Here is a 16,972-nt window from a genome sequence, read left to right as displayed (position 1 = left end):
TGTACTGACTAGTATAGTACATGAAGGTGCTCAATGATCGTAAGTTTAATAGATTAAAATTTAGTAGATTGGTCAATCAGTGATAATTGACTCTTATCATATCCACTGATAGATAATATTTGCTTAAATAGTGTGAGTGCTCCGACCAGCTTGTTTGGAAAGAGAGAAGGGAAGAGAGCTCCGGGAGGGAATGAAGCAGAAGTCCTACTTTGTTTTCTTCTCCTTTTCTCCTTCTCCTTCTCCTTCTTCTTCTTTTTGGCTTTTTGGGACAGGGTTTCTCTGTGTAGCTTTGGTGCCTGTCCTGGATCTCGCTCTGTAGACAGGCTGGCCTCGAACTCACAGAGATCCGCCTGGCTCTGCCGCCTGAGTGCTGGGATTAAAGGGGTGTGCTACCACTGCCTGGCCCTACTTTGTTTTCTATTGCTGTGATAAACACCATGACTGAAAGCAACTGGGGAGATACGATGGCTATTCTTGGTTCAGTTCTGTTCCTACAGAGAACCCTGACTGATTGGAGGTTTATTTGGCTTATAAGACTTAATCTCAAATTCATCATTAAGAGAAGTCAAGGCGGTCACTCATGCAAGAGAAGAGCCAGTTACCATGGGGCAAATTGTTTACTAGCTTTCTCTCCAAGGCTTGCTCATATTGCTTTCTTTAACAGCTTGGACCACTTGGCTGGGATGGCACTGCCCACATTGTTTTGGAACCTCCCACATCAATTATTAATTGAAAAATGCCCCATCGACATGCCCAGAGGCCAATCTGATGGAGGCAGTTTTTTAATTGATAGTCCCCCCCTTCTAGGTGTCTCTTGTTTGTGCACAGAGGGAGAGGGAGAGAGAGGTTGTGTTCTGCCAAATGTTGAGGGCTGGATGGGGAAATTTCTATCAGTTTTACTTATATTGTTTGTAGCTCTATTATTAAGTACATAAGCGTTTAGGGCTGTGTTCGTCTGCTAGGTTGACAACTTAAACATTAGCTAATGAACTTAAAAAATACTTATTTTACTTTTCAAAAATTATGTTTGTGTTTGTGCACATGAGTGTAGGTGCCTACAGAGGCCAGAAGAGAGCATAGGAGCCCTTGGAACTAAAGTAACGGGTGCTTGTGAGCCACATGACATGGGTGCTGCGAACTGAACTTGGTCAATGCAAGAGCACTATGTCATCTTAACTGTGAAACCATCTCTCCAGACACTTAAATGAACTTTGCTAAAAAATTTACTTGACACTTTGTGAGTTAGGGTTTCTCTGTGTAGCCCTGGCTGTCCTGAAACTTGCTCTGTAGACCAGGCTAGCCTCAAACTCATTGTGATCTGCCTGCCTCTGCCTCCTGAGTACTGGGATTAAAGGCATGTGTTTGCCCAGACTTTAGATTTACTGTTATGTATGAATGTTTTGTCTGCATGTATGTGTGTATCATGTGCATGCCTGGTGTCTGTGGAGGGAAGAAGAGAGTGTTAAATTCCCTGAAACTGGAGTTACAGATGATTGTGAGCCACCATGCGGTGCTGGCATTTAAATCTAGGTCCTCTGCAAGGGCATTAAATTCTTTTAACTGCTGAGCTATTTCTCCAACCCCTGAGTCCCTGAAGTCAATGTTTTTCTTTCTTTCCCTCCTCCCTCCCTCCCTCCCTCCCTCCCTCTCTTTCTTTCTTTCTCTTTTTTAATTTTTTTTTCTTTTTTGAGGCAAGGTTTCTCTGTAGCCCTGTCTGTTCTGGAACTTACTCTGTAGACCATGCTGACCTCGAACTCACAGAGATCCGCCTGCCTCTGCCTCCAGAGTGCTGGGATTAAAGGTGTACACCACTATGCCCAGCTCTCCTGAACTTTTTTATGTCTAGTAATATTCCTGGTTCTGAAATCTTGTTTGCTTAATATTAGACGGTATAACTGGATAGATTTCTGTCTCTCTTCACTTTCCCAGTTCTAGTAAGAGCACATGTTACCATATTTATTTGGGTTCTGGATGATCTACCGCCATACTTCATGCTTGTTTGGACAGCACTTTGCCAACTAAGCTATTACTCCAGCCTTGATTTTTGAACTTTAATTGTAACATTTAGATAATTTTCTTTTCTGCTTACCATGACTCATTGTGCTCAGTTTTATGAAGTTTTCCACTGTCAGTTTCTCATTTGGAATTTAGGATAGCAACCCTAGTGTACACCGTGGATTTTTAATCTTCTTGGTTGTTCAACTTGGCAGATCATCTGTTTCTTAGCCATATTTATTATGCATATCACATGAAATTCTCTTCTTACTTGCTTATTCATTTTGTCCTCTTTGTTTTTCTTTCTTGTTTTGCTTTTGTTTTAGGAACCACTTTGCTAGATTTTACTTATTGTTGTTTTGGTTTATATGGAAATTGTGATTCTCATAAAATTCTTGATTACCCCAATCTTTTAATCATGCTCTTTATTATGATTATGATTGTTATTTGGTTTTTCGAGACAGGGTTTCTCTATGTAGCTTTGGCTGTGCTGGAATTCACTTTGTAGACCAGGCTGGTCTTGAACTCACAGAGATCCACCTGCCTCTGCCTCCAAATGCTGGGATTAAAGGTGTGTACCACCACCCAGTCTAATAATCCTCTTTAAATTTGAAACTCCTCCTTCTTGTTTTATCACATAAATTGATAATTTGGTTGATTTGGTTTATTTTAGGTGGCCGGGGAAAGGACAATACTTGGATCATTACATTTCCAGAAAACTGTAACTTCAGGTGCATTCCAGAGGATGTAATTGCAAAAGTGCTCAATTACTTGACATCCATTGCAAGGTATTGTATTTCACTGCATTCTAAAATTTTGTTTTATATCTAATACCAACTTGAAGGTTATAAGAGGAAGATTGCTTGTTAGTATAGTTCTTATTATTGTTATTGTGAACAGTAAATAAAGTACATAAATATAACAAAAGAGGAGGCTGAGAACTACTTAGATTCTCTTTTTTTGTTTGTTCATTTGTTTTGTTTTATTTATCAAGACAGGGTTTCTTTGTGTAGTCCTGGTTGTCCTGGAAATCCTTCTGTAGACCAGGCTGGCCTCAAACTCACAGAGATCTACCTGCCTCTGCCTCTTTGAGTACTGGGATTGAAAGCCTGTGCCACCACCACCTGCCTAAATTAGAAATATATTCTTTAGCTTTATTTATTTATTTATTTATTTATTTAATATATAGGAGAGTGCTATCTGTATGTATGACTTTATGCCAGAAGAGGGCATCAGATCCCACTATAGATGGTTGTGAGCCACCATGTGGTTGCTAGGAATTGAACTCAGGACCTCTGGAAGAATAGCCAGTGCTCTTTAACCACTGAGCCGTCTCTCCGGCCCCAAATTCTAAATATATTTAAAAATATACTGTAAAATATAGACTGAGGATGCAAAATATATCCTGAGGAGAAAATACATAAATATGCCGAGGATCTATGTAAACAGATGTAGCACTCTAAAAGTGCTGGCCCTCACAAAGTATGGCAGTCATATATAAAAGAATACTTTACTAGCTAAGAGTGAAGAAAGCTGGATATGCTTTCTTCACTCTTATATGCAGGATAATTTGATAACAAAATCAGTTGGCACTAGTGTGTGTTAAAATGAAAAACTTAAAAGCCTCCTTAGAGGGACTGGAGAGTTTTCTCAACAGTAAGAGTGCTTGCTGCACAATCATTAGGGCCATTTATCAGATCCCAACCTCCACATAACAAGCCAGGTGTCTCACACACCAGCTATGAGGTGGTAGAATAGGAGAATCTCTGGGGCTTTTTGCTTTTCAGCTTAGCCAAGAAAATGTGAGCCCCATGTTTAGGGAAAGAAATTCACCTCAAAAGAATAGGTGGAGAGTGATAGAGGAGGATACCCAATGCTTTCTATGCTACACACACACACACACACACACACACACACACACACACACACACACACGCACGCACACTCTTTAGAGATTATATTTCTGTTGAATATAATCTATCTTAGTATGTATGTATGTATGTATGTATGTATGTATGTATGTATCTATCTATCTATCTATCTATCTATCTATCTATCTATCTATCTAGACAGGGCCATACTTTGTAGACTCGCCTGGCTGGCTGGCTGGCCTGGACTTCCCTATGCACTTTCCTGTGTAGACCAGACTGGCCTCATATTTACAAAGATCTTTCTACTTCTGCTTCCAGAGAGCTAGTATTAAGGCCTGTGCCACCACACTCAGCCAAGATAAAGTTTTAAAGGAAGCAGTTTTCATTTACTAACCCTAAAGAATAGAGAACATAATTTATTTGAAGAGTCTTATGAACTAAAGTCGAGCTCTAGGAGAGTAAATTTATATTGTATCTGTTGAGGCTTAAAAGTATTTTTAGGGCAAATCAAAGTTATATTATCCATTAAATTGACTTCCCTCAAACTCAAAGAGTAGCCCGCAGTGAAAAATTATATATATATATATTCTTCAAGCAAATGAAAAGATCATTGATAGATTGCTGTGTGAAGTTAAGCTTGATATTATGAAAGGCAGAGGTTGTTGAGTTTTCCACCAACATTTCAGGAATCCAAATCCATTTTCTTAATCTATCTTTGTCATATAACTATTTCCTATTTTATTTTACGTATTTTTATTTTATATGTATGTCTGTGTTTTTGTGTGAGTGAATGCCATGTCTGTGTGTGTGCCCGTGGAAGTCAGAAAAGGGTAATGGATCCCTTAGACCTGGAGTTACAGGTGGTTGTGAGCCACTATGTAGGTACTGGGAATCAAAGTCAGGACCTCTGCAAGAGGAACAAGTACTCTTAACCACTGAGCCATCCCTCCAGCCACTTCATTTTCCTATTTACAAGATTGAAGTTAGTGTTGAAAAAGAAATTAAATAGTAAAAAGGGGACTATAGATTTAAATAATTTTTTAAGAATACCCTTTTTGGTTTATTTTGAGACAGGGTATCATTATATGGCCCTGGCTGTCCCAGAACTTACTATGTAAACCAGGTTGGCCTTAAACTCACAGAGATCTACCTGCCTCAGCCTCCCTGAGTGCTGAGATTAAAGGCATGCAACACTAATTCTGGCTAAGATAGCACTTTCAGATCTAAACTTGTCTTCAGTTAAATATCAACTGTAAAATAAATAGTCATAAATAAAGACATATAACACATAAGAGTTATTACTGACAAAAATTATTTCTTTTTCTTTTGTAGACAAAGTGGATCTGACTCCCGATTTACTATTATTTTGGATCGAAGACTGGATACATGGTCTTCCCTCAAAATTTCCCTCCAGAAAATCTCAGTAAGTACCATGTACTCTGCAGTAACGTCTTCTTTTATGTATACTTAGCCTTTTGAAAGTATGGGTTATTTTGATATTGATGGAGACGATAACTATTTATATTGATATAATGAAAAGGGAAAGTAGGAAGATTTGTGGACTGAAATAAAGAACTCAGATAGGTCTCAGTAAAGAACTTGAGATCCTGATATAAGTCCTAGTGGGAAAGAATGAATAATTGATGGTTCAAATTATAAGTGAGCAAAGACTTGTGGTTCTGGATGACTTTCAGGGAAAGGCATATATTTTATAGGACCTTTTGGAAAATGGAGATATCTGTGTTGTATACCCACGATACATAGAAAAATGTAAAGAAAAAATTTCAAACAGTAGTTGGTATTCCAAGCACCCAGAGATAAGCCCCCTGCCCCACATTTTTTTTTTTTTAACATTTTGGTGTATATGTTTCTAGACTGCTTTTTCCTAGGATAGAATATAGAGGTGAGTATCCCCAAATTCTATATCAGCCTGACTGAAAGTCTAGTCTTCAGTTTTGAAGATCCAGAAAGAAGAAATAGTTTTCCTAGAAGGCACAATAAAATTCTGCCCATTGCTATGATAGATTTACATTATTAGGCTCTCCAGGATAGTGATGCTGTTCAAAGCCTCCCTTTAACAGAAGACAAGGGTGATAGGGAGGGCACGAACTTCTTCTGAGCTGACAAGACTGGGAATGTCTGTGAAAATTTCATGTGACCTATATTCTCTATCAGAGCCAAGTTGCTGGGACTCAGTGTACTTTTTTCTTTATGATTCCACTATAGTCAACCATGAAAAATTCTTTTTCTTTTCATTTAATTTTTTTGTTTCTATCATTTTGTTTTACAAAACCAGAAAACTAAGCAATAGATGATGCAATATTTGATACAATAAATGATACACTAGGAGTTGTTTATTTTAAGCATATATATAAAAGTATGGGTTGCTCATATTTATTGGTTGTCATGTGAAGTTTCACACATCTACACATTGTATAATGCTTAAATCAAGAAAGGCATATGCCTTCTCAAACATTCATTTTTCCTTTCTGGTGAAAATCCATTCTAGCTCTTTGAATGGGATAGTATATTATTGTTATCTCTTGTCAACTCATGTGTAATAGCTCACCAAAACTTATTGCTCCTGTGGTCTGCAGTTCTCTGTCTCCTGACTGACTCAGGGGCCACTCCCACCAGAGGAAATTTATTTAGTTGCAAAGCCATGACAAATATTGAGGTTGTTGAAGTTCTGAGCCAGTACTTTTTTTTTTTGGTTTTTTGAGACAGGGTTTCTCTGTGTAGCTTTGCGCCATTCCTGGGACTCACTTGGTAGCCCAGGCTGGCCTCGAACTCACAGAGATCCACCTGGCTCTGCCTCCCAAGTGCTGGGATTAAAGGCGTGCGCCACCACTGCCCGGCAGTACTTTTTTTTTTTTTTTTTAACTATATTGTTTGTTGACATAAAAACATGCTAACACTTGGAGCCAGATATATTAGCAAAGTGAATAAGATCATCCATTTCATATCATGAATTATTACTTATTTGGGGGCCATTTAGTAGTGGTTTTCTATTATTTATTTACAACAGGTATTTAATCTATAATATATATAATATATAAAAATATATAAAATAAATAGTGCATGTTAATTTCTTTTCCTTTTTCTGTGATGAAGCTCTATGAAAGCAGAAGAAGGGCAAATGCTCATGATTCTAGGCTATAGTCTATTATAGCAGATAAGTCACAGTGGCAGGAACTTGAAGCAGCTGATCACATTATATCCTTAGCCAGAAGAACAGAGAGATGAGTGCATACATGCTAGTGCACAGCTCCCTTTCTCTACAGTCACATAATCCAGGAAGCCCTTCCTTGGGAATGGTGCCACCCACGGTGGGCAGGTCTTCACACCTCAGTTAACACAATTAAGATAATCCCCCGCTGACATGTCCAGAGGCCCATATCACTGGTGATTTTAGAGTTTGTCAAGTTGACACTTAGCACTGACCATCACATAGTGAAGAGAACATAAAAGTCAAACAAGTTGCTAAAATAAAATAAAACTGACTGTAGCTCTGTTGGTAAAGTCTTCCCTACAAAGCCATCCTTAACACTACATAAATCAGGCATGGTGGTACATGCTTGTAATCCTTGTACTCAGGAGGCAGAAGCAGGAGGACAGGCAGTTCAAGGTCATAACTGGCTATATAGTAAATTTAAAACCAGTCTGGGCTATGTGAGACCCTGTCTCAAACAACAACTACAGAAAAGCCTTCGTGAGTACATTTTTTCTGCTCAAAAGCATTCATATTTATTATCATGGATACTCCTTTTTCTAGATTAAGAATTGTCATTAGGCCTCAAAATTTGTCTTCTATATACTTAGAAGATGTGGGATATAATGGATATAATATCTTTTGAAAGGGTGTATGATGTATTAACTAAAAAGCCAGAGTAAGAATTGAAATTTCATGAATTCTAAATGGTGTCCATATTACTTATCTGCTGCTTTATATAACTGTTTGCATGGATTATAGATACACAACTAAATTCAGTGTTTTTTTTTAAGATAAATTCTTTTGGGGTGAATATATTTGCCCTTAATATACTATTGAGTTGTATCAATGGGATACAATGAAATTAAAAAAAACAAAACAAAACAAAACAAAACTATTTCCCTTGTCTTATGAACTTGAGGTCAGTAGAGGTAATGTCTTGTTTCTTGTTGTTCTAGGGCTGTTACCCAGAGGGCAAGTAGGTTTTATTCTCAGCAAACAGCTTGGAGCTCAGGGTCTTTTTATTCTTAAACTACCAAATTAAGCAAGTTAGGGGTACAGGACTTTGTGTCATGTAACTGGCTACGTTGAGACCCTGTCACTAAAAGACAAAATACAAGGCTGAGGTGATGGTTCAGTATATAAGAGCACTTGCCAGGCAAGCATGAGGACCTGCATTCGAGCCTCCAAAGCCAATGTAAAAAGCTGTGGAAACATCAGAATTAGTGGGACTTGCTGACTGGTGGCCTAACTCCGGCTCCTGTGACAGAATCTGTTTCAATGGCAGAGAGTGATAGAGCAGGCCACTCAACATCTTCTTTTGGTTTCTGTGCATGCACATGGGTATATGAACACACACACACACACACACACACACACACACACACACACACACACACACACTCATTGTATTAGTTTTTTGTTGCTGTGAGAAGACACTTCAACCAAAGTAACTTATAGAAGAAAGAGTCTATTTGGGCTTGTGGTTCCAGAGGGCTAAGAGCCCATAGTGGCAGGGAATCATGACCACAAGTGGAAGGCATGAGGGCAGGAAGTGGATGCTGAGAACTCACATTTTGAACTACAAGCATGGAAAGGAGGGAGCAGTTGGCAGTGACAAAGCCTATCTCCAAGTGACATACTTCCTCCAACAAGGCCACACCTACCAAATCTCCATAAATTCCACTAACTGAGGACTAAGTGTCCAAATACATGAGCTTATTGGGGGACATTCTCATTCAAATTACCGGACTCACACAAAACAAAATTGTTCTGGAGATGCAGTTGGTTAGATGTTTCTTTTTAATATATTATCTTATTTCTTTCTAAATATTTATTTCATTTTTAATTATGTATGTATATGAATGTGTGAGTGTTGGTGTCCAAGGAGTTCGAAAGAAGATGTGGGATCCCTTGGAATTGGAGTTATAAGTAGTTGAGGACCACCTGGCATGGGTGCTGGTAATACTTGGGTACTCAGAAGAGAAGTTAGTGCTCTTAACCACTGAGTCATCTTTTCAGCCCTCTCTTTTTAGCATTTTAAATGTTTCTGCTGTTGATATAGTTTATATACTCATGTTCAAGTTCACGTTAGATATAGCTCAACTATCAATAGCTACCAGACACAATTTGAAGTAAAGATGACTATTGATGAAATAAGGATGAGTACTGAACTGTGATCAGAATATATTGTCTGAAAAAAATCTAAATCTCATTTCAAAAAAAAAAAGATGACTTGAATGCTAGATGATGTCATGAGGTAAAGTTAACATTTTATAAGATATTCTGATGAAAGTAACCATTGTGTAACACGGCTTTTTGTGGTCTATTACTTTAGCATTTACCAATTTTCTTCTGGTCCTGCGGACAGAACCTAGGGCCACATGTGTGTTAACACTGAGTTACATTTCCATGTGGTCTATTACTTTCTGTAAGATAACTATATAGTTCAATTTGAAGACCTTAACTTACAGCTTCCCAAATAAATGAAAGTAGGCAAGTTAGGCTTCAAAATTAATGAGAGAAGAATTTGAAATTATTGCTGATTGACATATAATAATTGTACATATGGGACTGGAGAGAGGGCTCAGCAGTTAAGAATACTTGATGCTCTTGCAGAGAGGACCCAGGTTCAGTTCTCAGCATCCACATGGTGGCTCACAAACATCTGGAACTCCAGTTCCAGGGGATTTCACCCCTCTCCTAACCTCTGTATACTCTTGCCTGCATGTAGTACATAGACATATACTCGGGTTCACACATATATGCGTAAGATAAAATAAATATTAAAAAAAATAATTGTGGCCAGGCTGGATGGTCTAAGCCTTTATACCCAGAACTTGGGAGACAGAGGCAGGCAGATCTCTGAGTTCATGGCCAGTCTAGTATACAGAGTGAGTTCCAGGAAAGACAGGGCTGCACACAGAAACCCTGTCTCGAAAAACAAAAGAAAAAAAAATGTGTATACCAATGGATAAAATGTGTTGCTTTTATACATATATATGTTGTGTAGTGACATGTCTATCACATTAAACATTTAACATTCAAAATGTTATCTCTAGCTATTTTGGGGAAAGGCTAGTTTGATGGAGAATCTTCTCCATCTTAAAAAGTTTGCATGCATCTTCTCTTCTTTCAAGATTATCAGGATACAACTTCATAAACTGTAACGTTTCTCAACACTTAAACCTAGAATAGAATGTAGTAAAACAATATAGAATTGAAGTTTAAGTCTCAGAGTAGGGCAAGACAAGAGGATAAGGTACCAGTGAGTACTACCTTCACAAAGAATCTTAGCATTCCACCTTAAAAAAATCTAACTACGCAGAGGCAAGCCAGTCCCATCCAGACTGTTCCTAAGGAGGAGAGTGTTTTTTTTTTTTTTTCTCTCCCCCCATTCTTAGGACATGCCTGATCTTCTTGAATAGTCCACCACAAGCTAATCCACAAGGTTCAATCAGGCTAAGTAGTTGGGGGACTGTGTCAACTCTGAATTACAATGAGCAGCAGGGAAGAATCTGTCAGCTGACTAATCAGGGATAGTGGATTTTTTTGCAGCTCTGCCGCGGTGGTAATGGAAGCAGCCGTAGCTTTGTTTGATAGAGATTTTTGGCTGCTGGTTTTAAATACCACCCAAGAAGCAGCTCGTATTTCATCAATGTTGCGTTGACAATCGGAAAAGAAGAGTGTAATTGTGTATAGGCGAGATGGCAGAAGCAAATCCCCCGAGAGGCAAGATGAGGTTCAGAAGGAATGCGGTAAGGGCTCTGCCTGCAGTCCTGGAAAGGCTATTCCCAAGTTCAAGTGTAGGGATGCTGCAGCATGGTGCTACAGCACAAACTGCTGAGTGGGGCTTTTAAGGACAGATGTCGGGAGAATGGAATCTTGTATTTTCGTGAATTGCATTGATGTGATTACTGTGAGACTGGCCTAGGGTAATTTAAGGAAAAGAAGTAGAATATTGCTTCAAAATCTAAATGTCATCAAGTTTATCAGAGAGCATTGTTGGTCATGCTATTTGTTTAAGAGTGTATTAGCAATTTAGAATTGTTTGCTTGCATAGCTTTAAATCACCAGTTAAAAGCATACCTAACAAAAGGATTTATACTTTTTTTTGGACACCGGTCAAGTAGAGTGTGATATCCTGGATAGGTCTGGAGGTGATTTCATCACCACTTAAAAAGGCAATGCTGCTTATCTGTCACTTTAAAAGTGGAAACATTTAAACATCTATAATATAGGAATGTTTTGTAGTTTCAATTCTTTTACAAATGTACACTTTCAAGGGGCAAAATTCTACCCATTGCCAACTGTTTTAAGGGACAGGAAAGTGGCTTGTTTTCCAACATAAGCTAAAATTTTCAAGTTCCTCCTTCAGTTACTTTCCATAAACTTTCCTACTTACATTTCATTCATTCATTCATTCATTCATTCATTCATCCATCCATCCATTCATCCATCCATTCATTCATTCATTCATTCATATATTAATAGTCTAAATTACCCAGAAATTTTCTAACATGATCTTCAGATTTGTTTTAGAGAAACACTGAAATAACCCAGGCTAATTTAACAACAAACCAGTCATCCACACGTCATTAAATGTCACCTTAAGAAACAATAACAACAATCTATGTTATTGCTGTAATGGCTTAAGATACAAACTTGCCTGCTCAAGTATTGAGGTAACATACACAAAAATGAAAATTTAAAAATTACTTGTAGAAAAAAACTCAACTAAATTAAGATCCAACCTAGGACAAGGAAAGTAAAGAATTGCATTGTTGCTGACTGACAGCAAATGCCAATAGTTGAGTGAATGATTTTTCTAATAAGAGTTTTAGCATAGAATGTTCTCTAAAAATTACATTTATTTTGATAAAGTTATGTATTCAGTCCTACACATGATTTTATATTGTGAGAATAATTGCTTCAGACATTTAACAATTTATAATGCATGTAAAATGTGTGTGTGTGTGTGTGTGTGTGTGTGTGTGTGTTTGCAATATTAGCAGTTTTAGTATCAAAGGTGCCTTGACTTCACCTTTTGGAAAGGTCCTAATTCTTTTCTGTGCATACATATTTTCCCAATGCTAAATTTAGTTTTATGTATACACACTTTAATATACACACAAATACAGCACACAGATAGTAATTGAATAGGCGTATTTCACTGTGTTCCCTATGACACCAGTTTCAGTGGTAAATAGGTAATGGCTACTGGCTAAAGGCACTCTCAGTCTAGTAGAGAGGTAAAGTATAGTGTAAATATCTATTTCCAAAGAACTTCAAGCTGGGAGTGGGAGGCCTTCCAGGGCAGGTGCCATTTGTTTGCACCTTAAGTCACTACATGTGTATCTGTTACCTTTCTTTGATCCCCCCCCCTTCATTTTTATTTCCCTCAACTGAATTACTTTAAGTGGCCCCCTAGGAACAGGTATCTTAAAATGCAATTGATTGGATTGGTTCTGAAGCCTAGAGCTAGAGTGGTAGGAAAATTTGCTTTGCTTGACTAGAGTGAAAAATTGGGGCCCGCCAGTAGTGACGAAATGGCTTAATTGGGAAGGATTTTTGGATTTGGGCTGATTCTGGAGGCTATGGTAGGCCTAACAAGATGGTTGAGTAGAATGTAAAGTCTCAAGAGAGGATTAAACTGATTACCTGGTGGAAATTGAATGATTAGCTGAGCTATGAGGAGGGGATTAGAAGAGATACATGTGACAAAAGGGACAAACCACAAGGAAGGGGTATTTGCTGAGGACTGTCCTACTCGCCAGGGCAACACTTTAAGTAACTCATATGTTCTGTACTCTTGAAGAGTGGGGAGGGGTTAGGGGAGACAATGAAAGCGGCTCTTGCCATAGAAAACTCCTCTCTAGAGCTCCAGGTCATGGGGTTTTCCCATGACATCATATACTGTCATGGTATTAGATCATAAGTTTCCATTCTATGGGCTACATGATGCTAGCTTTTTCCATAACTTCAAAAATTGTTACTGGTCCCATTTTGTAGAGTCAAATGAATTCCTTTCTAAATTGCAAGGAGTAAATCTGTATTTATATGAAAGGTTAGGTGTCTATAAAAAGTTATTTATAATTCCGAAAGGCCTTAGATCCACTGTTTCACCACTGTGCTTCACTTCTCACATCTATACGAGAGGATAATACCTACTGTGATACAATAGTAGGAAGGCTAAATTGAACAGTGTGTGTAACAAGTCTACGATGTAGGTAATGACTTTCAGTCAAGGGTCCTTAATATTTTTGTCATTCTTTGCCCAAAAGGTTATAAAAGAAATGCTACAGGAATAGAAACTGCCTTTTTTAAAACAGTAATTAAGCAACACTATGTTGTGTAACACACTTTGAACATTTCTAAAGATATAACTAGAGAGGCTAGAGAGGTGGCTAAATGGTTACGAGCACTAGCTTCTCTTCCAGAGTACACCTGGGTTTGGTTTCCACCACCTACAGGGCACCTCACAACCATTTGTAATTCCAGTCATGAAGAATCCTGTGCCCTCTTCTAGCCTTTGTGGACAGCAGGCATGCACATGGTACACAGACATACATGCAGGCAAAATGCTCATATGATTTTTTAAAGAAGAAGAGATAGTTAACAACCCTATAGGATAAGTGAAATGCCTCCCTAAAAGTATCACATAAAAGAATATCAAATAACTACTTTCAGGGTTTTAATAGTTAAATGACATATCAGGTTTATGCCTTAATGAAGACATGTACCTGGGCGGTCCTGGGGTTGGTATGATGAGTCAAGGGCAAGAAAATCTGTTCTCTAGGAGGGAAAGATAATAGAGAATGTATTTGGGGTCTGTTTTTTTGAAGAACCAGGAAGAGTTGCTGCAGACGGCTGAGTTGGGGCTGTGAGCAGTGAGGGATTGGGCACATGAGTCCAAGCCCTGTCACAGTGGGCAGCATGTTCCTGTTACAGATATGTGCCTTTAAGTAGCTGCGTGTTGGAACCTCAAAAGATAAAAATGTCTGCAAGAAACTCAAATCAGTGATGATTCTTCTCAAGCAGTCTTTCTTTCTTTTGTTTTTATTTTTTTTAAAGAGAAAACAAATAAAATAAGACTGATCTATGATGACTACTCTTTGCTGTTTTGACAAGTTTTTAAGAATGATTTATGGATTTAGAATGTAGAGTTTAATTTTGGAGAAAATAGAAATTGTGCTTTTTCATGTTTATATAAGCATACAGATTACATATTCTTAAAGCATTTAGAAATGCTGTATTACTAAACTGAAACATCACAGCTCAGTGGTCATGGTTTGTGATTGCTGTGCTCTGCATGTCTGTTATGATATGCTGTTTGATTTTTTTCATTAAATTGCTCGTTTAAAATGCATTATCCTGAAATTCTTAGTAATAAGCATTTCTGTATACAGAGAATAAAATACTTTGTCTACATATATATATATATATATATATATATATATATATATATATCCACATAAACATGGACAAATTATCTTAATCTGCATGGCCTGTCAGTTTAAATTTTCTCCAGATTTCTCTGTTCCATCTAGATTCTCATATCAAGCAAAGAAAGAGTGAAAATATATTATTCATATTGGCCCATGTTCAGATATAGGAATGTTTTCATTCAGTGATTGTAGCCCACAGATGTGTTTTGTTTACACTCTACAATGTTTTCACAAAATTATTGTTTGTTTTCCCCTCTTTAAAAATATGGGTTTTGAGCCGGGTGGCGGTGGCGCATGTCTTTAATCCCAGCACTTGGGAGGCAGAGCCAGGCCGATCTCTGTGAGTTCAAGGCCAGCTTGGTCTACAGAGCGAGATCAAGCACAGGCACAGAAATTACACAGAGAAACCCTGTCTCGAAAAACCAATATATATATATGGGTTTTGCCAAGCAGGGTGTTGTACACCTTTAATTCCAGCACTCAGGAGGCAGATATAGCCAGATCTCTGAATTTGAGGCCAGCTTGGTCTACATAGCAAGTTCTAGCTAAGTTAGCTAGAAGTGACACAGTAACATCTTGTTTAAAAGGAAACCAACCAACCAGCCAACTAACCAACCAACTAACCAACCAACCAACCAACCAACAGAAGCCACAACAAAACTTAGACTCCTGGAGCAATGATACTCACAACTGGTTGTTTTTGACATAGCATCTTAATAAGCAGCTCAAGCTAGACTAGAATGCCTTAACATTCTATCTACGATACTTATAAAAATCCACAAACATTTAAGTGACAATGAATACTACACCACAGAAAGAGAACTGAATGTGATACTCATGGGTAGGTAAATGAAGAAGAATGTAATATTAAATCAATGTATTAAACTGTGATTATAAACAGCCATAAATTAGGGGCTAGAGAGATGGCTCAGTAGTTAAAAGCACTTGCTGTTCTTCTAAAGGATCTGAGTTCAGTTCCCAGCAATCATGTCAGATGGCTTATAGCCCACTGTAACTCCAGTTCCAGGGGATCTGATATCCTCTTTTGGTCTCTTTGGGCTCCTGCACATATATTAACACACACACACACACACACACACACACACACACACACACACAAACATAAATAACATATAAAATACATAGACCTAAATTGGATGGCTGTCCAACTCTTAATTCCCCTAAGGAGCCATTTTTCAGTTAACCCTCCCTTCATTTGAGAAGCCATTCTCTCTGCTACTGCTCTAAACACTGGTTCCAAATACATTTCCAGTATCCAATAATTCCTGAGGACTAGAAAAGTGAAGTTCTGCTTAGGATTTTTTCAATATAATACTGACGGAGAGAAACCTCAAAGACATCATTTTAAAGGAAATTGTACCATCAAAACATGAGTAGTTCCTTTATTTCCTGTAGAGTTACACTTGCAATGTTTTTCACTATAGAATGATTCTGAAATTATCTTTGTAGATATTATGCTAACTCATTAGCTAATCTCAAATTTAGTAGGCATTTGAGGGTAATAGCTAGACAGCTACTCAAGTGAGTTGCGTTAAACAGTTCATGTGATTTATCAGTTATTTGTTTTATGAAATTGAAGCATTCAGTTCAGATCAGGCATATTAATTATATCTTCCATGTTCACATGCAAATCAAGTACAGTGAGTTTTCAGTCCTAAACCTGTTGTCTTAATCAACCCTGAACAGGCCAATTGTCCCGTAAAAAGTGAATCTACACCTTTACATGAATACTTTTCACAGCTCTTCTTTTTTCAGATTATGGTTTTGTTGTTTTGTGGTGCTAGGGAATGAACCCAAGACCTCATGCTAGGAAAGCACCATAAATTCCCAGCACATATACTCTTTAACATACAAGCAACCAAACAAAAATTATGTATAAAGCAGATTTATTTTAAAAGATTGTTTTCAGGACTTCTAAGCCTCACTGGTGCAAGGGTAGAAGTATTTACTAAATGCTTATCCTGAGATTCACACTCATAGTGAACATTATTAAAACACTTTGCTAATTTCTTAATGTGAAGAGGTTCTATTTCCATCTTCATTTAGCAACTGGAGAAACTGAGTACAGTGAGCAGAACAATCAATTTTTGTATGTCTATGGCCCAAACCCTCAAACCTATGAATAGGCTATGGTAAAAGGAACTATCTAGTGTGATGAAGAATCTTGAAGAAGCTAGGATTGTAGCTCAATTGGTAGACTGCCTGTCTAGCATGCACAACATCCTGGTTGCACTCAGAAAGTACAGCATGAACTAGATGTGGTAGCACATGGCTATATTAGGCAGTTAGAGACAGGAGGATCAGAACTTTGAGACAGAAAATTCAAAGCTAACTTGGTATACATGAGACCCTGTCATTGATAATAAAAAAAAATCTTGAGATTGGGAGATTATCCCAAATTTCCAAGGTAGGACTTATATAATCAC

General features: G+C 37.8%; 1 protein-coding gene across 5 annotated transcripts in view; it reads left to right on the top strand.

The window, feature by feature from the left end:
* Mcf2 (MCF.2 cell line derived transforming sequence) overlaps positions 1-16,972 on the top strand; it is a 100,615-nt gene that overhangs the window by 19,445 nt on the left and 64,198 nt on the right. For 4 of the 5 annotated variants that reach the window (XM_037199078.1, XM_037199077.1, XM_037199076.1 and 1 more), the window contains exons 3-4: positions 2,669-2,783; positions 5,199-5,289. In XM_037199078.1, coding sequence (XP_037054973.1) covers positions 2,669-2,783; positions 5,199-5,289 — 206 coding nt within the window. Of the gene's footprint in view, positions 1-2,668; positions 2,784-5,198; positions 5,290-10,412; positions 10,836-16,972 lie in introns of those variants that run through there. The other variant, XM_028854221.2, reaches the window with a different exon arrangement.

Source organism: Peromyscus leucopus, chromosome X, assembly GCF_004664715.2.
Source record: "Peromyscus leucopus breed LL Stock chromosome X, UCI_PerLeu_2.1, whole genome shotgun sequence".
NCBI lineage: Eukaryota > Metazoa > Chordata > Mammalia > Rodentia > Cricetidae > Peromyscus > Peromyscus leucopus.
This window is presented reverse-complemented; position numbering and strand designations above follow the sequence as displayed.